This window comes from Limanda limanda, chromosome 4 (genome assembly GCF_963576545.1).
Source record: "Limanda limanda chromosome 4, fLimLim1.1, whole genome shotgun sequence".
Lineage (NCBI taxonomy): Eukaryota > Metazoa > Chordata > Actinopteri > Pleuronectiformes > Pleuronectidae > Limanda > Limanda limanda.
The window spans coordinates 3,605,107-3,627,884 of NC_083639.1; the positions used below are offsets into that span (position 1 = coordinate 3,605,107).

The 22,778-nt window shown below is 41.7% G+C and overlaps 1 protein-coding gene across 1 annotated transcript; it reads left to right on the forward strand.

The window, feature by feature from the left end:
- Nucleotides 1-1,294: 1,294 nt before the first annotated feature.
- On the forward strand, nucleotides 1,295-18,349 carry st7l (suppression of tumorigenicity 7 like). Its single transcript, XM_061069656.1, has 15 exons — nucleotides 1,295-1,463; nucleotides 1,782-1,864; nucleotides 2,939-3,098; nucleotides 3,183-3,237; nucleotides 3,390-3,505; nucleotides 3,692-3,770; nucleotides 4,066-4,154; nucleotides 4,442-4,542; nucleotides 4,719-4,833; nucleotides 4,972-5,044; nucleotides 5,187-5,289; nucleotides 12,910-13,060; nucleotides 13,479-13,571; nucleotides 13,695-13,834; nucleotides 16,381-18,349. The coding sequence occupies exons 1-15, from the start codon at nucleotides 1,295-1,297 to the stop codon at nucleotides 16,474-16,476; spliced, it is 1,623 nt and encodes a 540-aa protein (XP_060925639.1). The 3' UTR covers nucleotides 16,477-18,349.
- Nucleotides 18,350-22,778: the final 4,429 nt, after the last annotated feature.

Genomic DNA, 22,778 nt, shown 5'->3' on the forward strand with positions numbered 1-22,778 from the left:
AGTGCTACTGCTAGTGTGCATCCAAAGCTATACTTCTTCCTTATCGTGCAACAGTCAGAATGACTTGTTTGACATGTTACATGCATTCAAGGGTCTGTGTGTCATGGGAATAGAAAACTGTGACTGGACAGTGATTGGCAGTTTGAATGAAGCCAGAGAGTTGGACCAAACCCTCAGCTCTAAATAAGTCCTGAAAAAGTTCTGCAGTCATCAATTTGTGTTAAATAAGTATATTAACTGGAATTATTGTACTTTCGAAAGCCCCAAAAATATTAATTTCCATTATTTTATAATGAATAGAGAGGTTATGAGGAAGTAAACAAAACCGAACATTGTCGCCACCTTCAGCCAGTAAATGGCACAACAGGAGAATGGCTTTATGTTGTAAGGGTCCCACCTACTGGCCATAAAAAGTACTACATGCAACAATGGGCAAATTCGAGATGTGATGGATGATTCGAGCTGGAGTTTATACGTTTCACATTTTATGACTGAGATGATGAATGTCAACAGGAGGGTGAGAATAATCCATCTTAAGACATTTCCTCTGCCAGCAGTGGGAAACTGTAATACACATTTTTACAATTTAAAGATTCTACAAAGTGAAATACGACTTGACTGATCTAGAAAGTATTGATCAAAAGTGTAAATGATTATTTGCTGGAGCCTTAATAGAAAAGGGAATGGGGGAAGAAATACTGAGATTTACTATTTAAATAAATGATGAGTTAAATGATCAAATTCAAATCCTGACATCACATTTATTTTGGAAGCATGTATTGAAGTAACAGTACTGCTTCTGCAATTAAGAATACAAAAGACACACTATTCTTATTATTGTTAGTGCTAGAGGTGGAGTTTATGCGTTAACTACTTAATATTGATTCACACAAATATATGAGCTGATCATGTTTTCTATTTTGATGTAAAAACGTGGAATTAGCGATGAGACAGATGAAATATGTAAATAATCATCTTTGAATGACTACTCAATAAAAAATATCCAGGTAAAACAATGACTATCTAATTAAAGGACTAATAGTAGGTTGAATATTATTTAGATTTTTTTTAAATATGCTCCTATTTTCGATCAACTGTGAAACGTGAACATTAAAACCAATCACCCCCCCACGTTTACACCCTCTTTGACTGAAGTTCTGACACAAACATCATCTCTGTAATTTATGTGCCCTCCGGAAACGGATTCTCTTCTTCGTGGCGGTTTCAAAATAGAGGTCCTCTGCTGTGCGCGGTCGGTCACGTGACGCCTGTGTTTACAGACATCCGGAGAATCATGGAGGACAGTGCAGGCAGTAATCCTCAGTCTGTGGGGCTGACTGAGAAGTTCAAGTCGTGGCTCTCCTGGTCGTGGACCTACGTGTGCTTCATCTGGCTGGGCATGGTGCTCATCATGCTCTACGTGCTGTGGAGTCCGCTGAAGCTGCAGGAGAGCCTCGCCTCAGGTACACGGCTGCTGATGCTAGCTAGCCGCGGCTAGCTGCCGTTAGCCTCCGGGGAGGCTGCAGCAGCCAGTGAACCGGAGCCGGCTCTGACAGCTCGGTACCACAGGGATGATGCTGGTTAGGAGACAGTAGAATGTCTGTATGAGATTTAGCAGACACTGGGTCAACATAAGCAAAGAGCCAGTGTTGTGTTGTTTGTCTTGTAACGAGATATGCTACCAGCAGCCTGGTGTTTCAGTCCTCCTGCTGTTTATTTGATTGATTTGATTGAATCCATTCATTCCCTAACCTGTCCCTCTCCTCTCTGTCCGCCTCCAGCATCAGTGTTTCTAAACACTCTCACCCCCAAGTTCTACGTGGCTCTCACTGGAACCTCCTCCCTCATCTCTGGACTAATCCTTGTGAGTTATTGGATTTCTCCTCCTGTTTACATACAATTATCATCATCTACTTGTTTTGCCAAATGTATGTTTGTTTTAGGACATTTTAAGGAGAGGTGCCTCATTCATTATGTTCTGGACACAAGGGCCAGAAACTTTATGACGATAAAGCGCGTTCACGTCACTCGATATCAGTAATAATCCCGATAAATGGCTGAAATAGCCTTTTTGCTCCTGAGTGATAGTTTCGGTTTAAACACCTATTTTACAAATTTGAGGGCGACCGATCATGTGTTATACCTCCTTACTCTGCACGATACACAATGCATAATTAATATATCTATGTATATTGAACCCTCGTCCTATTGCTATTGAGGAAAATTATTTTCACACATGGCAGTATTTGCTCTGTCAAAAAATGATTTAACAATGTATCTGAAGTCAATATGTTGTTTACAGTCTGGGTTGCTCAGCTCAAGTGCAGTACACATGAGTTACCTTCTTTTTTCTATGGTTGGGTGATAAAATATTATCATTTCATCATGATGGTTTTCAATATTGACTGATATGAACATTTCTTATCTTATATAATTTTTGGCCATACTGCCCAGTTTCAGTTTTTATAAAAATATGCCCCAGTTTTTCCTCAGGGACCATGTTTCCTCCCTGAGCTTCGGTGGAGTGACACAAAAATGAGCCCTAGGCTATTGCTGCTGTACAAAAATTGTCTTGTCTATAAACCCAGGCATCGTTATTAAATGTGAAACCAGAATGAAAATGTATCATAGTGTACCCGAGGACATCAGCACCTGTGTGCAGTGGTTTGTAAAGCATGACGTGGGGAGCAGAACAAAGATTGAATGAATTTGATTCATTTGGGTGCAATGAACCAAGAGTGGGCTCATGCTAACAAGGTCTTTAATATTCAGGTTTGAAAGATTTATTCAGTGTGCAATGTACAATGTGGTACAGGTATTGTATTGGCAGGGAACCAAAGAAAAAGAGACAAAACTTTGTCTCATTTATGGTTTATGAATGTCTGGTCAGTGTTTTTGTCTTGTTGTTTACCTTTCACCATGTGTGTTCTCGCCACAGATATTTGAGTGGTGGTATTTTCGTAAATATGGGACCTCGTTCATTGAACAAGTGTCCGTGAGCCACCTGCGTCCTCTCCTGGGGGGGGTGGAGAGCACCTCCACCACCGGCCTGTTCTCATCAGTTAATGGAGAAGCAGAACCAAGACCCAGTGTTTCAGGTAAATGTTTCTGTGATATGAACCATAACAGCAACACTGCTCATAACATTATCAGCACTAATAACAATATCTCCCCTTTGCTAGAGTGTAAGGTCTGGAGGAACCCTCTGAATCTGTTCAGAGGAGCAGAATACAACAGGTATGTGTTGGTTCTAAAAACATGATTTTGGTTTGTAGAAGTGTTTGGCCATCAAGTAAATTATTTATAAAGGTGCAGTTTGTGTATTGGGTGCGAGGAAATTAATTCATTTTCACTTGATTCCCTTTGGATAACAAAACTGTGCATTGTAGGTACACCTGGGTAACAGGGAAGGAACCCTTAACGTACTATGATATGAACCTGTCTGCTCAAGACCATCAGACCTTCTTCACAGGAGACACTCAGCAGTTACGGACGGAAGACGCCGGTGAGTTTGAAACATTAAAGAGAGGTGTGATATTAATAGCTTTTGGAAGACGTTTCTCTGGTTCTTCTGGTTCACATGACTGCTTTTTGTTGTGGGACTTACTGACTTGAAAGCATACAGGTTGTGTCGATGTGATGAGTTTCCTGTCAAGTCCATAACAAACGTGAGTTCATTCTCCCCTTGCAGTGATGCAGAAAGCCTGGAGAGAGAGAAATCCTCAAGCAAGGATCAGAGCAGCTTACCAGGCCATAGAGATGAACCAAGAGTGGGTCCCATATCTTACACAGTTGCACACTATCTCCTTAAATACTGTATCTACAAACATAATACTGAATCTCTTTAAATAGCATCTGCTGTTGTAATGCACTTAAAACTCAGTGTAGTTCTGTAAGCCTGCTTCACGTAAGCGCATTAATTCATTAACATGATTATTTAATGCCTGTTCAATGGCGTTTTCATACTCACATTATTGCCTTTATTGTGGTAAGCTGGTCATGTCCATGAATCTGTTGACATCTAATCTGTCCCCTTGTGTCTCGCATTTGCATTTGTGTGTACAGATGTGCTGCTGCCTACGTGCTCCTAGCAGAGGAGGAAGCCACAACTATCACAGAAGCTGAGCGCCTCTTTAAAAAAGCATTAAGTATTGGTAAGGATGGATTAGGGTCTATACAGCAAGTACAACTAGCTTCAGCATAAATTTAAGATACTAGTTTTAGAGAAACTAAATGCACGTCACACCTGTGATTTACACAATGTTACAACATAGGTAAGTACAGTTATATATAGAACACACAAATATGTCCACACCCACCTGTGGTGATGAAGTAAAACGCCTGAGGCCCTGGTTTAATTTGATCAATGTCACTCATGTTTTAAAACCTGTCGCCTGAGGAGTGTGTTGTTTATTGAGTTTCTCATATTTTCTATCCACAGCTGGAAAAGATATCAACTTACTGGTGTACATTAAACGCAGACTGGCAATGTGTGCACGTAAACTGGGGCGGATTAAAGAAGCAGTGAAAATGATGAGAGATGTGAGTTTGAAAGTCTTTCACACTTTACAGTTTTTGCTGCTTTAGTGTGCATCTGGTCAAATTGCTAATGCAACTGAGTAACTAACTTAAGCAGAAACACCTACTGTATATGAAACAGTGACGGTGCAGGCATACAAACACATGTCATGTCAATCTGATGTTTTATTTCCGTACAGTTAATGAAGGAGTTCCCGCTGTTGGGAATGTTAAATATTCACGAAAACCTCTTGGAGTCGCTACTAGAGCTTCAAGCATATGCTGATGTCCAAGCAGTCCTCGCCAAATACGATGGTAAGAACAGAACCAATTAAAGACGCGATTTGTTTTTTGTTTCTCAAATTAATGACACAACTTACTGTCATAAAATCTGCCCTGAAAATGTACTGAATGGTTTCTGTCGCATGACCCTAATTTATTCTGCCATTGCAGACATCAGCTTGCCAAAATCAGCCACTATATGTTACACATCTGCACTGTTGAAAGCACGGGCTGTGTCTGATAAGTACGCTTCCTTTTGATTCATAATGTTTAAAATATCTGTTGTATACAATCAAGTATATTTAACTCCTCAAATTTGACGTGACGTCTTTGGCTTCAGTGACAGGAGAATGAAACAGTGGCTGATTTGAGGTGTGATCCCACAGGTTCTCTCCAGAGGCAGCGTCCAGGCGGGGGCTGAGCACAGCAGAGATGAACGCTGTGGAGGCCATACACAGAGCTGTTGAGTTCAATCCACACGTGCCAAAGGTCAGCCATCCGTCAAACTAATGACTGTCACAGAGAGTCTGTGGGTCTGTCAAACCTATTGATCACTTTACAATGTGATGTTGAGTTGTAACCATGCATAAAGGTGAATTGGCTTTTGTTGAGTCAGTCCTCTTGAAAAGCCTGTTTTACATTTGGCTATAAATTGATAATCAGTATTAATTATCTACTTAAATTATTTCGGGAATAATCTTAACACCGTTTTGACTCATTCTAGCTTCTGAAACCTATGATACATCCTCTGGTGATTATCAGGATCTTATAGAACTGGGATAAATCAATTCACATCCCGATTCTGGACAGGCTTCTCTTATTGGAATTTATGCATTGACGTATATCGTCGTCTATTCAGCTGCTATATACCTATTAAAAATATATTTAATCTGATCACACAAGGCTCACATTAGTGACGTGTGAAGTTTACACCCAAAGAAAGGTAAACAGTTCTGTCAACAGTCAGAAGTGGTGTTACTTTTCAAATAGAGCAGCCCGCACTCCAGTGATACTCTAGTCCACCTCCAGGTGTCAGTGTAGGTCACAGGTTTCTCTCAGTTCATTTTTGCACACCTCCAGTTGCAGGCTGTAAATCACTGTTTATATGTGCATCTGTTCATTCTTTCTCACTATTTGATTGATTGATTTGTAATTTTACAGTTATTTTAAATGAAACACGATTTGTCCCATCAAATGTGTATTTGCATTTATCATGTGACTATTACAAGAATTTACGAAAAAGCATTTGTGTGTTTTACAGGTACTTTCTTCTGAATTTTAACTTTAGATCTTTCAAAACACTGTAACCATAAAGTATAACAGTCAGGATACTGTGTAGTAGAATCCAGCTCTATCTCTGCGGGTGAACCAGGGCACACATGTGACTACACTGGATATCCCTCTGGCCTTTTCACACCAGTTCCCACAGGGTTGTTGATTGATGTCACACACAGAGACTTGCACAGTTGTAGCACAGTTTTGTCGTAGTTTGGCCTTTGTAGTGTGGTGTTGTTTCATCTCCTCATCTGAGAGCGAGAAAGAGAATAAGTGTGTTTGTATGTGCGGTGAGGGCGGGGGGGGGCGGGGGGGGGGGGGGGGGGGGGGTTAGACATCAGCCAGCACTTTGATCCAGCCTTTGATTATAAAGAGAGGGCCCTCATCTTCAATGTCTTTCCAGCCGCTCCCTCCCAATCCTGCCCAGAGGCAGCCGTCCTCTGGCCTCTCATCACGTACCCTCATCCCGTCTCTTATCCTCTCATGTTCCCTCGTTCTCTCTCCTCTCGTGTTTGAGTCTGAATATGAACACCGCTATCGACTCTATCGAAATTACTCCAGTGAGTGTATGGGAATAACGACATGACATGGAAATTGAAATTCGTAACCTACCTTTTGCGATTACTTGTTTTATCTTTATCAAGCATCTGATACGTACTCAGGCAGAGTTGTATAGCGAAAATGACTTGAGTGGTGAAGGAGGCCGTTATTGCTTTGTGTTTCCTGACATGTCTCAACGGTGAGTGCACCTGTGACTCAGGCCTGTTTAGACACGGGGCTGATATTTGTCCTCTTGTGTAGATGTGCACGCTCTGGTAGAGTTTCTTGCTTGGTAGGGATCCAAGTATTGACTTGTTTCATTATGTAGGATTATTTGATTGATTGAGGAATTGTGTAATGTTTCAAATTGTGAGTTTGAACAAAACTATCATCAGCAACTGATGACACAGTGAAATCTGTCAGTAACAGATGAGAAGGAATCATCCGTCCACAAATTAATAACATGAACCTTTGTCAAAAGCTAAACCTACTGTTATGTCAGTTATTAATTAAGCTCCAACATACAACACTGAGTCCAGTATAATTAAAATGTGACTAAACATCCCGCCTACATCTACCAACGTCCCTGTGGAGGACAAATAATAATTAAGCAAGGCATTAATTAAGTTTTATATCTGTATTACAAGTGAAGGTTTCATAAGAAGCATTAAGTTTGCATTGCTATCGAGAAGCCTTATTAGATAGACAGAGAGATAGAGTTTACTGAAACAGGCTTGTAAGTGGAACCAGTCACCATTTTGATCTCTAGCGTAAGAACAGTACTTTCCTCTCATTAATCAGTCGCCCCTAAGGAAGCGTGTTAGCCCCCCACTGCTCTAGTGGAGCTGCTCAGTGACAACCAGATTAGACTGTGGTTTTACAGCACAGCTCCTGGGCATGAATGTGTTTAAGTCAAGTGTGCACGGGCCATGTGCCTCCATGAGTCACAGCGGGGCTTTGAGCCTAATCAAGCACTGCGACTGTAAAGTTCTCACAGGGACTTTGCGAACATGCTGATATTTAGCAGGTGTGATGTTTCCCACGTTCCCCTTCAAAGTTTAGGCTGTTAGCATGCTCACATTTGCCAAGCAGATATAATCTGAAGTACAGATGGGAATTTGATAATTTTCTCAGAAACCCAAGGAAAAAAGATACATTTTTACATGATGATGGTGCTAGGGAAAAATTCAGGGAACCACCAAGGTTCTTGCAATTCATCTCGTCCCATGGGTGTCTTTACAAAATTCCATGGTAATCTAATATTCCAAATTTACTATGAATGGTAAAAATCTACCTGCAATTTGGGGGATCACAACATTCAATAGGCTCCATAATCTTGGAAACATAAACATCTGCAAAACATTTTGTACCAATTCAAGCAGTCGATGTTTGAGATGATCGTCCTTCTCGCAATGATTTTGAGATATTTCTAAGGATAAGTGAAAATATTAGTTTGATAAAAATTTGAATCATCAAAGTCTGTAGGAATAATCCTCTTGCGAGCACGGATTTCTACCCAAGATACCAGGATTTTCTTTATTTTTACTTTCTTTAAGTTGGCCACATAGGCCGTCAGCCATGGCGAAGGTATCTTCTCTCCGACTGCTCCTCTATTTTATGCTTGCATGGTCGGCTGTGGCTGAGGGGTAAGAGCGGTCATCCTCTAACCAGAAGGTCAGCAGCTCGATCCAAGTCTTCCCCTTCTGCGTGCCGAAGTGTCCTTGGGCAAAAAAGCTGGCCTCAGCTTGGCCTCATAGAAAAAGTGCTGCCCAGTAGATGCACTGTATAAATATGTGTGTGGGTGAATGGCAAACTGTACTGTAAAGTGCTTTGAGTGGTCATCAAGACTGGAACAGTGCAGTATAAAAACAGACTATTTACCACTTAACAGGCACCACTCAGTAGCCTCTGCCCCCCTTGAACAGGTGGACTAATGAAGGAACATGGGTAGGTCAAGCATTAAGTGTGTGGGTGTTTTATCAAGCATGCCAAGGAGCTTATGTATGAATATAATGCAAGGCTACATCACATGAGCTCATTCAAACTGCTGAAAAGGCTGTGCACACAAACGCCTCAACCCCACAGCTGTTTCAGTGCACACCATCCTCCTCCCTCATGACCTCTTCCCCTTTTCCCTCTCCAGATCTCCATCTTGCTCCTATTTCCCTCCTCTTCCCGTTTGTTCCCTTCCATTTTCCTCTCCTCCTCATCTTCTTGTCCTTCTCTATTTATTCTCCTCTCCTCTGCCTCCTCCCTTTTCTCCATCTGTCTGTCCCTTCCAATCAGCTTCCCTACCAGCCAGTGGTTAGGAGGCTGACAGTTTGCCGGATTCTTGGACAGCTGATCAAGTGTTCCTGTTACCTGAGTCTGCTTTGCATTTACATTTACCGCCACTTTGGTCCATACTCGTTCATTGTGGAGCAGGCAGGGCGACCTGATCCCATCTACCTTGCTAGTTTACTCCACTTTGGAGCGCAGTTTCTCATCACACCCCATTCTGGTTGACACGCTCACATCTAGGACGCCTGTCAAGACTCAGAAACCTCGACCCTTTCTTAGTTTACCTCTGAAATTGGCTTTTTGGTTTGTGAATTGAGACCAAGTGGCAGCGCTGTGTTTGTTGTGAATTAAGATGGATGAGGTGTGATTCAGAGAAGGAAAAGGATGTAGTTACAATTTGCCTCATCGCAGCTGACTTCAAGACGAATGTTGTGTGTTTTCTGACACTTTTCGCTCCCTTGGCAGAGGTTGGAGTATCTGGTAGCAGCATTTATTGACTATGAAATTCTTAATCTTTGTTTGTCCTCCTAAAGCCAACACCTGTTTGTCTTCATGTTCTTTCCCTGTAAGCGTGTGTGTTTGTCCAAACCCTTATAGAGCAGCTACAAGGCTGATGTCATTGTTGCCTGTGTGTCCCATTGTGAGAAGCAAAGTGCTGCAGATTAGAATCAGAAGGCAGCTTATGAGTTATGCTCTGGGCTTATGACTGCCCAGGGATAAAAGGAGAGCACATGAAACTCAATCCCTTCATCAAAGAGGCGACGGGGAGTGGAGAAGCAGACCGAAGAACAAGAGAGGGAGGGAGGCCAGCACACAGGACTGAGGTGTCACCATTTCTAATGCCGTGGCATGCGAGGAAGGACAGCTGAGCAGCCGGTCTCTCTAAATGGTTAATCTTAACACACAGAGGACCCAGACCTGCATGGCCGCTATACACTGTCCTCTCATTATCAGCAGCTGACTGATATGGAGGAAGAACTATATGTAACTGTAAAATATCCAGCTTCAACAAAAGACAGACTTGGCCTGCTTCTCTGCAAAATGATCAAATCCCAAGTTCATGATCAGGCCACACAGGAAACTTTCCGATAGGTCGTTCAGTTCTTGGTGCAGATCTCGACACATTGAAGCATGATTTTAAATGAATGGCTGTTATTTTAGCAGTCACATCAGTTGCTCTGTGCTCAAAAAGTGATGAGAAGTGATTGGTTTTTGCTCTTGAGCTGGCCGCCGGTCACCGGTGCCGAGGGAGAGCGGAGGATGGTGAAAGATTTGTGAGCAGAATCAAGGAAGCCGAGGTGGTGAAGAAGATTTAGGCAGACATTCAAGTGTCTTGGCGGGAGCAGAGAGAGCTGATTTAAATAACTTGGACAGGATAAGTGAGGAGAGCAAACAGGCAGCTTCTGGTTGTCTCTAGCCACCGATCCTTGTAATGACTACAGAGGGTGTAAGGATGGGGAGAGAGCAGGACAGAAGACAGGGTGGTCTACTGGCGTGAGTAAAGAGGAGTAAGATGGATGAAGAGGGGCTTCTCACCTGTTGCCTGTGGGTGCCAGCTTTAGTGAGCCTGTTCCCATGAGGGTGGTGAGTGAGGCACATGCAATGGAGCCTCCTTCACTGTCTGAGTATGACTTTGGTGCTGCAATGCAGTCGGGTGGTGAATGTTTGAGCTTGTGATGCAGCAAAACAATGAAGGAATGAGGTATTTCAAATTATTTTTAGATCGTTTTATTTTTTCTCTGTTACCATATTTTGACCTAGTGTGCAAATAAATTAGTAGTAGTAGTAGTTCCATTAAAATCCAGTCAAGCTGCACTAAAATTCCACATATTCATAGATATTAGTCCCATTATAATGCCTGATTTTATATCAGAAAATGCCCACATCTCTGTTAAAAAGCGGTCCAGGATCTGCCCAATTGAATGGGTTCTTTCACCTCCTTCCATCAAGTTTTTTGTGGAAATCCACGAAGTAGTTTTGGCATTATCCTTTTGCCAAACAAACAACTAAACCAACAGGGGGGAAAACATGACCTCCTTGGTGGAGATGATGAGTATTCTCCCTAATGGGGGGGTGAAGGGAGAAGAATAAGATGCTGAGTAATTGCTGGACTGGTGGTGATGCAGGTTAGTTCAGGTCCTAGAGGTGAGGAGAGTGAGAGACACAGTGGAGGCAAATTCCTAGTTTCTTTACCAGTGACAGACAATTGGAAAAAGGGATGAGCTAGGTTGGACGGCCTGGGCAGGCTGTGATCATGGGGGCGAGACTGGAGACAGAGGATATGGCAGGGGGAGATGGGTGAAGCAGCATGGTCTGGCTGGCTGGCTGAGCCTGTGACCATGGAAGGGATTAGACAGGATTAGCTGTGGGGTAACCTTCCCAAAGTGTCAGTCTGAGATCCAGAGCGCTGTGACGCTAGCCGCCTGGGAATCCAGAACAGGGGGCCCCAGCCCTGCACATGGGTTTTGTTTAACACAGACTCCTGCCATGCTGGCACCACAGACATAAATCACACAGAGGGGCAGGTTCATCAAAGTCATTATGCAACCATTAAAACTTATCCATTGACAAAGGTTGGCCGTTTTTGAATAATGCAGAAAACCAATATACAATAATATTCTCCCATTGTTATTTCTGGATGCTTGGTCTGTGTTATGTCAGAAAAGCAGACCTGTTCTATAGTATGTAACTCTGGATGTGGGTCTTTATCAGCACAGTGAACTGACTGACTCACTGGGACAATCTTACACAGTAGGGAAAGAGAGGAGGGGTGAGTGCGGGATGTTACACATTCATGGAATGAATCTACTATACTGTAACAATAACACACACAGAGATTTGGAAAGCTTTTCCCTCCCACCTTGAACAATTGCAAAATAAGGCCCTTGACAAATACCTCCCATAGAAAAAATATGTTTTCACTCTGCAGGGAGTGAGCCTGGGGGAATTGCTCAATAGGATAGGGTGAAGTCAAGTGTTGACTGAGAAGCCAGCAGAAAATGAATGAATGAAACCATTAAAGCTGCTTGAAGTAATTTGTGACCACTAGGGACACTCTTTTTTTTTTTTTAAGGACCAAACTCTCATCAGCGCAATTTAGGTTCATGTCTCAGCAAAAAATAAACGTATCTAATAAATCAACATTCTTGTTAAGTCCTCTTTCTGACCACCTTTCAAACGTAAGGATGGAAATATTCACTTGTGGTTGGATTCACATACATAATAGTCAGTATAAAGCTACATTATATAAGAAATAATGGCGGTATACGTCAAGTGTCCTCAAATGTGTTCAAACCTTGCACATTTAAATAACAAGGTACACAACATAGAATGTATCTAGAGAAAACTGAGGCAGAATCATCTGGACTATTGGGGACTGTCTATAGCATTAATAATAAAACCCTGCCTCCTCCGTGTTGGCAGATTGGAAATGTACAAAAAGAAACTAAAGGTACATAAATATAATCCCTGTCCTTTACGGTAGTTCTTATTTCACTGAGGTATGTCTAAGTTTGGTTTTAATTCATTATTTGATGTTATGTAAACACAATGAAACATCATGATCGACAGCTGAGACCGACTTGCGAATTTGCGATTGGCAGAGAGCATTTATCAAAGAGACCATTGCTCCACATTAGGATCAGAACTGCATAGACTCCGGCTCCAAGTTCCTTCAATGTGAGGAAGAGGAGATGTGCTTTCCAACTTTATATGTATACACTATATATTTGAAATCTGATATATTTCACAAACAACTTTTTTATTCAATCGCCATTATTTCATGCTGGAAATGTATTGAATATGAAACCAGATGTTTACATTGGTGAGTGCAACTGGGATTCATCCAGATAGAAATACATGAACTGAAAAGCCGTTTCTGTGGCTGAGCTAAATTGTGAAAGCAGAGTTGAAGCAAACATTGGCACACTGTTTCTAAAGTAATCTTTTATCAGATGACCTCTACACTGCATGTATATGTGTTATATACGTGTTTCCTCTCCTTCTTTACTTTAGTACTTATTAGAGATGAAGAGTCTGATCCTGCCTCCAGAGCACATCTTGAAGAGAGGTGACAGCGAGGCAGTGGCATACGCCTTCTTTCACCTGCAGCACTGGAAGAGGGCGGAGGGAGCCTTAAACCTACTACACTGCACCTGGGAGGGCAGTATGTATTACGTCTACTTCTTCCATTGCACATCACTACATTGGAGGAATTTTCATTTTGTTCATTGTCAGCAATACATTTGTTTAGACATTTTGCTTGAGTTATTTTGAAGTGAATATAACCTCTGTGTGAATTCAGAAGTCACTATTGTGTTGCACTTTAATCTAACTATCTTCTTGCAAGCTGCTCCTCATTTTTACATTATTGTGTCATCGGTTTTGTTTCCACAACACACCCACAAATACTCATTATACAGGAATGAACTTATTCATCACTGGAAGGAATGTCATTGTGGTATTTTATCCCTCTGTATAGTGTTAGTGTCTATACACCCTGGTCAACTCTTACCAGTTATGTTGTTTGTAATAATTTAATACTGAATGCGGTTTCCTATTTGCTCCTTTATCTGTCTTTCCAGCCTTCCGGATAATTCCGTACCCGCTGGAGAAGGGTCACTTGTTTTACCCTTACCCAGGATGCACAGAAACAGCAGATAGGGAACTACTGCCCTGTAAGTCGTAACCTACCTACCTCCAATCAACTGATATGAATGATAATCCTCTGACTACTTAAACCCTGTTTATCCTTATCTGACCTCATCTTGCTTTCTCCTTCTCTCTGATCTTCACTGTAGCTTTTCACGAGGTGTCTGTGTACCCAAAAAAAGAGCTTCCCTTCTTCATCCTCTTCACAGCAGGCCTTTGCTCCTTCACTGCCATACTGGCCATGCTCACACATCAGTTCCCTGAGCTCATGGGTGTGTTTGCCAAAGCAGTAAGTCATCATCAGTTGTTCTCTGATCTCTTTACCTGTCCACGTTTAAAATGCAAGTTGTTTGTCACTAACTGTCGTGCTCTAATTTATTTAGAGCACGACAGACGTATCAGTTTGCTGATAATAAATCAATATGAGCCTTTCACAGATGTATCTTTAGTGTGGTTCATGTTTTCTGATATACAAATATGCAAAATAAATATTCATATTCATATTAAAACAATAGGAAATAGAAAACGTGGATTTATGTTTACATTTAATTTTATTAAACTTATTACTATGTGGTTAGTATTTGTGTTTTCTGTTCATTGGTAGTTATTTATGATAAAGTTTACAGTTAAACTGTAAAATATTAATCCTGAATTACATTTCTTTGTCATAAGGGTTTGACAACAATATTTTAGTGATCATTGCCAATTTTCTTTTAATAATATATACACATCAGCTGATATATCCCTAATATCAGTAAAATAAAATTGAATCTGTATTGGTCAAGTTAATTTGAACCCTGTGCTAATCGCTGCTTTCCGTCTGTCAGTAAAACTGAAGGCTCATGGGAGTCGTAGTCCTGTGAAAGTCAGCAGTTACCGCCAAAACAAGCTGTAGTACATCTTAAACCATCACATCAGCAAACATACCAGTGTAAACTTGTAGCCTTAAAAAGAAACTTAAAATGCACGACTTCCTTCTACTGTGTATTTTTTAAAGACGTGCACAGTCATCTGTTTCGGCCATTTTGGCAAACTCTTTTGGCTTAGCCTTTGTTTATAGTCATCCTGTTTATTAGGGCCTGTCTTTACAGATGCAAAAACAAGACTACAGAGTACATCTAGTGCTCTTCTTTCTGTTATGAGAAAAATTGGGCGTGGATGAGATTTAACAGCAGGGCAGAGCCTGGTGTATGTAATAGGTAACAGAGTGAATTAAAACCATTGAGGGAGGAACACAGAGGTCCTTGCTGCATTCTGAAGAAAAAAAATCCCTTGGAAAGAAAACTGAGCAAGATGAGGCAGCAGTGGTGATTGTGGCCGTCTGCTTTTCCTTTTATTTATGTGAACCAGACATGTAGAGTATGGTAGTTGAATATGTTTCATGTATTCAATGGGATTAAAAAGCACTTGATTTGCACTGGCCTGGCCGGGACGATACGTCCACTTATGAGACTATTAAAGTGTCAAGTGCATCAAGAACACCTCAAGTAGTTTCAGTGAGAAACCATATTGTAATATTTTACATCTGACTGTTACTAGTGAACCTAAATCACAAACATGTGCATTTTCAAAGTTCTTTTATACACATATGTAATATACTGTATTCTTGATTCTTATCATAGATCTAAGTTGATATAATTTCTCATTTTATTATAAAACATGATTGATTAAGTTGATCCTTAAGTAAAATTATCTTCTTTTCAGGCTAGTTTGCATTAGAGTAAAACGCGTTGGTCGATATCCTATTTTACAACTTACAATGGAAAAGTTGACACGAATAGTATCGTGATATGATTAAAGCCATTTATTTGACCTCTAATGACTGTAAACCACAATCCATACGACCTCCTTTGAGAGGTTTCATTGTTTAGACAGCCAGACTCATAATATCTTTTTACATGGTTTCATGGCTCAGGGTTTTTTCTGTATTTTTCATATCTGCAAACATGAAGGCTGATACTGATCATCTGTGAAAGACTCATATCGGCCAACTGAGGAATCAGTGGGCGCTGATGATAATTCAGATTTGACCCTTTCTTTAGCTAAAGCAATAGTTTGTTCACAATTAATGTTTATTTGTTTGTTTACTTTTTATGTCAAACCACTGTTTCCAGTGTCAATAATGAAATGACACTGTCACCCTCCTTAGGTTTATTTACATTCATCTTTATTTAGAAAAAGAATGAACCAGTGAAAGTGATGGATTTGATGTATAAAAGTGTGAGGACATGTAAACCATGGATAGTATAAAGTGTATCTGTCAGCACTGTTTCTACAAACAAAGTTTAAAAAATGATGACACAGAGACAATGCTGTTATACTTGAGGAAGCTCCTGGATTACATGTATATAAAGGTTCAGCTGTGTCCTGCTGCTTTGCAACTGCACTGTTTCCTGTTACCTTAAAAAACCCTGCTCATGGTGCCCCCATGTTTTAAGTGTCCAGTGCTCCTAATGGGTTTGAAACCCAATATTATTATTGGACACATTATGGCATTTGGGCTTTTTTTGCCAAGGTTTAAGCTATTTAGACTATTTTAGCACATCCATGCACTTAAAAGTAGGTGAAGTCTACTCTGCTTCTATAGTTTTCCTAATGTTGCACCTTTATGTTTCAAGAAGGAAAATAAGCAGGAAAATTATGAAAAAGTTATTGGATCATAAGTATTTGTGGGGGTAGACAAGGGAAATGTTTTAGCTGAGGCTTTGAGATGGAATTTATAACATTTGCTTCAGTGAAATCATGAATTTTCTTTTCAAGTGTTTTTCTTCCTCTTTAAAATGTTTTCCGGGCATTCAGCTGAAAGAAGCTCACTCTGCTTTTTGTCCCTCTCAGTTCTTCAGCACACTCTTTGCACCCCTGGGTTTCTTCGCAGACAAGATGGAAAGCTTCATGCCGTCCAGTTTTTGGCACCAGCTGACTCGGATCTGACCCCATCTCACACACATACACACATACACACATACACAGACACACACACAGACGCACACACACACACACTTATACACACCATTATCACTCCCAACACAAACACACACACACACAATACACACATATACACGTCAATACCACTCCAAACCCTCAGACAAAAAGTGTTTGCTCTCCTGTCTTCAGCATTACTGTCCACTTGCTGCACTGTTACTGATTATGTTGGCAGAGGTTGTATCAACACTGCAAAACCACTCTTAAGATGCTCTCCCACATTGTCCCAGCAGCCAGAGTTTTTCCAAGAACACATTTAAAGGGTCCCATTTCCAACGTTTTCTCAGGGACACTCATTGGTCATTGTGTTACCACGGGGCAATTACACATTTTTTGGATATCCCCCGTAGCCTGATTTTGATCTTCGTACAAATCGTCCTAGGTCAAAGGCAAAACTAAATCATGACCAAACTGAAACGGCTGTTTTCTGGTACGTGGAGTATTTGGTATTGGGAACCTGTGTGTCCTATACCAGCCCTCTGTGGCCCGCAGACCTCCAGCTGGGCAGATAAGAAAAAGTCTGCGAGAGCTCCTAAAACAGAGCTGTGATTTACAGCCTCCGAGTGGCTGCAGTGTATACAACACCTCGGCAGTTCAACAGTTGTTACCATGGCATGACACCTCAGCACTATATCACTGGGGCAACCGCCGCCCCCACAACATTGAAATGTAAATGGAATCAGCACTTTTTGCAGCCGCTCATGGTATCAATAGTTTTCTTGATTGCCGTACGAATTGTTCTAAGTCAGCGTGTTGGTCAACAAGCAAAAAATTATAAAGGCACACAGCACAACCACTGGAACAACTAGCTGTAATACATGCGGTAGAATTGCAGTAATTCTGAATATATTGCATTGAGTTCTTCAGTTAGGGTCATCATAACTCACTCAGTATATATTCAATGAGCCGATTGCATTTAGAGATAGTGAGTCAAACAACCAGACATAGACATATTGTACAAAGTGACAGTCATTTGACCTGATAAGTACAAAATGTCATTTGTTGATTCTGTTGCTTCCAGCTTCGAAGTGTTTGCTTTTCACTAAGTAATTAAATACACTGAGGTACCAGAACCACTTTTCTGTAAAGTATAATGTAAAAACTATCTGAAAACATAACACAAAAACAAATGTGCCTGAAACTGTGATAAAACCTTTTGGTCTATAGCCTGTACATCAGTGTTCTCTACCTCAGAGATAGTAATGTTGTGATGTCACATGATCCCAACACTTGATAATTGTTGTTTATTATTTATGATGCATCAAAAGGTTCTATTACATTTAAACCTTCGGTCATGTTTGTTTTACTTCGTCAAATTGTGTGACTTGATAGTTATTACATTATAGGAAGCGACAGTCTCGTACAGCAACGGCCTGGGTGTGAAATTTGAGTAACATCATTCTGGCAACTCTTCACCCCACATGTGATTACATAGAAATGTGATGATAAAGTGCCTTTTTTTTTAAGTACATCACTAAAACCAACATAGATTTCAAGTTTAGCCGCGACTCGTTCCAATTTTAATGGACCAGATTTGATCAACAGATGCCTTCAAAAAGCTGTAAATTCATTCCGTGTCCAGTGAGGAGCGTCTATAGATTTACCAGCCAGGTAACAATGGCAACATGCAGTACATGCACATGATGTAATGGCACATGCATGTGTGTCATTGTGTTGCAAATTGTTTGGAGTTCAAGACACTGACAAACATGTGAAATGTAAGGACACATGCTGAAGACAGGAGAATGTTTGAAGCTGTTGCTATCCCTGGATTAGTTCGAAGGCAAAACGTACAATAAATTACTGTTTCAGTGCAACTTTCTCGAATGTGTGACATTTTTGTTTTGTTCTGGGGTTTTAGAAATGCTAAATTAAAAATGCCACTCTTGAGCTTCAGTGGCTGCACCTACCTTAGCCTGGATGGGACAAACGGGATTGCAAAGACACTGTTTTTCCAGGCGACCATAGACCGGTGATGACTGTAGCCAACTATTTTCAAAATAAAGTGAGAGATATAAATACTGTGCATTGTAAGGTGGCCGTCATTACCCCTCATCTTTTAAAATCACCTCTATATTGATGGGGAGACGGTGTCTTGTTCAAGGACAAACTACTCACTCTGCTTTTGTGCTATTGCTGCTCTCGGACTATATAAAGCTGAGAGCCATCATGCCCGTCATGATGATTATACCACTCCGCCAACATCAGCAGATGGTTTACTTGGCATGTTCCCAATGAACCACTAGTGCCACAATCATAGTCCATACACTCGCGCTTAAGTGGCGAGCAGCAGTAATGAAAATCGCTGCCGAGTGCTGTTGACAGGTGCTCAAGTGTTTGTGCTCCGTGTCAGAGCGGGTTTCATACGACGCATTAAAACCTGCGTTGCTCGCTGACCTCCATGGTTACGAGTTAGGAATACAGAGGAGAGAAGGTAAACCTGACGACAACAAATCAGAGTGAGACAAAGAAAGTATACATGTTTAAATTGATCATCTCACGCCTTTTACTGATCAGAATTTGCAACCATAAATGTACAGTATGAAAAATAAAATACCGAAATGAGGATTTGAGGTATATGCCTGTGTGGCAGGTGTTTCACAAACATTTCTGGCATTTGACCCACTAAACAAGAGTTTTTATTTGCTAAGACCTTGTTACGACACCTGTCATCTCGCCTCACCTGCATGAGTGAACTCTAGTGGACTGGGATCTGGGCTGTATGTGTCCCTGAAGGTCACACGCACCACATGTTGGTCTGGAGAACGGCACCCGAGACGAAATGAAGTCATAGGCTACAGCTCACGTGGTCAGGTGAGTCATGTCTATAAGTGGGTCAGTGCAAATGTTTCCTCCATCTGAGAAATCTGTACGTTGTGCAACCTAAGATCACATATTTAATTTATTTTGGGGTTTCGTCCATTTTAATTCCTGATGACCAACAAGTAGACGATGGTGCCTGGGTCTTGGAAACTGCTGCCATTTTGTCTTCCTCCAGCACATTAATGAATGAATCTCAGAAGAAAAGATTAGCCTACAACGTTTATTAAAAATAAACAAACACACAGAGTTGTGTGTGGGGGGGGGGGGGGGCTTCTTTCACTGGGCTACAAAGTCATGTGATCAAGTCAACACATATCTAACACTATAGATATATATTAAGACTAGACGTCTTGTTCGACGGAGTCGGACGTCACCACATGGCGGCCATCTTGCCAGAGGTTGCTCGCTCACCCATAACATTGTGTTGGTAGTGGTAAATAACCTTAACTTGCTAAATTTTCAACCGATTTTGAAACTACCAACACAATGTTATGGGTGAGCGAGCAACCTCTGGCAAGATGGCCGCCATGTGGTGATGTCCGGCTCCGTTGGCCGGCAACGCAGACAAGACATCTAGTCTTCTTTATATATATCTATGTCTAACACACCCTGTGTGAAGAGGCAAGGTATTTAAAGGGAAGTGCCCAGCCCACTAATTAGCCATTAAAGCTGTTTGCTACATGCTAATAATAATGAGCTACTTCCAACAGTGGTCATAGTAGCATTTTTTGAAGAAGTTAACCAGCCAACAGTTGCTAACGTGACATTTTAGGAAGAAGAAGTGAAGCAGCCACCAGTTGCTAATTGGACATATAATGAAGAAGCTAAGCAGCTAACAGTTGCTAATTGGACATATAATGAAGAAGCTAAGCAGCTAACAGTTGCTAATTGGACATATAATGAAGAAGCTAACCAGCTAACATTTGCTAATTGGACATATAATGAAGAAGCTAAGCAGCTAACAGTTTTTAATTGGACATATAATGAAGAAGCTAAGCAGCTAACAGTTGTTAATTGGACATATAATGAAGAAGCTAAGCAGCTAACAGTTGTTAATTGGACATAAAATGAAGAAGCTAAGCAGCTAACAGTTGTTAATTGGCCATATTATGAAAAAGCTAACAGTCTATAGCGGCAGACAGGATTAGTAGTTAGCTCTCTGTTGTTGCTACAACACTCAGGCTCCAGTTAAAACAGGAAGTGGTCCGCATGTCAGGCCTTGCACCAGCTCAGGTGCCATTGGTTTCATCCTTCATTTATCAAGGTAAGTTCTCTGTGGCCTGTTTGACGTCTTGTCTGTGTTCGTCTCATGTTTGTGTTCTTGATACCTTGCAGCTACTTTGTTTTTGCTTGTTCTTTGGCACAGTTGGTTCGTTATTTCCTGGTGAAACCTGGACACTCATGCTTAGAGTAGTTTGAGTGATATGGGGTTGAAGTGGTTTTGTGTCATGGCTGCTGCTTTCTCTACTGTCCGTTTGTTTCTTTTGTCAGCAGATGTACACAAAATGGTTTTCGACCAAACTGGAATTGGTCTTGTGAAAGATATGGAGAAAGAAAGAACCCATTTAAATTTGGCACAGCTCTGGAGAAAGGGCGGATCCAGGATTTCATTTGTCACGACCCGGCTCATGGTCGGACAAATAAAAGGAACTGCGCAGGTAAAAGTAACAAAAGGATAATTTATTTCCCTAACACAAGGGACCAAAATGACGGCAAAGCAAACCAAGAGAACACAATAGAAAACGAGGGGCTGCGGCGGAGCGGCACACCGCTCTCCCTCCGGAGCCAGGCGATGTCAGGAAGAGACTGAGGCAGGAGGAAGGACCAGCTTAACACAGGTTTGGGAATTGGCCACGCCCACCAGCTCATCACCTGCAGCTTGACAAAGCAGAGGCCATCATACACGCATACACACATCCACAGGCAGGAGGCCGTCACACCCCCCTCCCTGAAAAACGGGGCCCAACCCCGAACTCGACAATGGCTCCCTCATTATTAAACCAAAACCAATTTTTTTTTTTTTTTTTTTTTTTTTTTTTACTTTGCACATATATAGGCTACACATTCTACCTACTATAAAGTTTATTTTCTTCACAAATATATACATTCTACTTACTTTTTTTTTTTTTTTTTTTTTTACACGTATAGAGTTTACGATGGTTAAGGCACACACACAAGGGCACACACATCCGAGGACAGGAACACCAGCTGCTGTTGAGAACCACACAGCTCACTACGCGCATCTTCCACACCCCCACCTCAGCAACCTGGTACCAGTGGGAAGCAATTTAAGAGGGAAGGATGACAGAAGAGGGAACAGGAGCGCAACAGGACAACATCATAACAGCAATAAAGTCTTAGCTCAAACCTCAATCCTGAGGAACGCGAGACAGTGCGTCGGCTACGACGTTTTTTTCCGCACCCTTTATGTGTCTAATATCAAGCCAATGTGACTGTAGAAATAACAACCAACGTATCAGACGCTGGTTAGGACATTGCAGCGAGTTCAAAAACAAAAGTGGGTTGTGGTCAGTGTACACCACTACGGGTACCGCTCCAGAGCCCAAGTACACTTCAAAGTTTCTCAGAGCCCAAACTAAGGCCAGTGCCTCCTTTTCAATCGTTGAATAGTTCAATTGATATGAGTTAAATTTCTTGGAAAAGAAACAAACTGGTTTTTCCAAACCCAACTCATCGGCTTGTAACAAAACGCCACCTACTCCGATGTGACTAGCGTCGACTTGAAGCGCAAAAGGTCGGTCAAACCTCGGAGCGGCCAGGACCGGTGCTTCACACAGCAGAGACTTTATCCTCTCAAACGCCTGCTGACAGAGAGGAGACCACACAAATGGGACACGCATTTTAAGTAGATCAGTTAATGGTGCAACGACTTCTGAGAAATTACGGCAAAACCCCCTGTAATACCCCTCCAAACCCAGGAACCTCATCAGTTCCTTCTTAATAGTGGGCGGAGGATAGAACTGGACAGCTCTTATTTTCTCTGCAACGGGACGGACTTTACCCTGACCCACAACCCGGCCCAGGTACGTCACCGTGGCCCGTGCAAATTCGCACTTGGCGAGGTTGATGGTCAGGCGCGCCTCAGCCAAGCGCAGGAACAACGCACGGACACGCTCCACATGAGACGGCCACGAGTCTGAAACCACCACCACGTCGTCCAAATACACAGTGCACCCCTCTAAGTCCCCCAAGACTCTGGTCATGAGCCTCTGGAACGTGGCAGGAGCGTTTCTTAAACCAAAAGGCATAACATTATACGAGAAGAGACCATTTGGTGTAATAAATGCAGACAGGTCACGTGCACGCTCGGACAGCGGAACCTGCCAATATCCTTTCAACAGGTCAAATTTACTCACAAATGCGGCGTGGCCCACTTGGTCAACGCAATCCTCCATACGAGGCAGCGG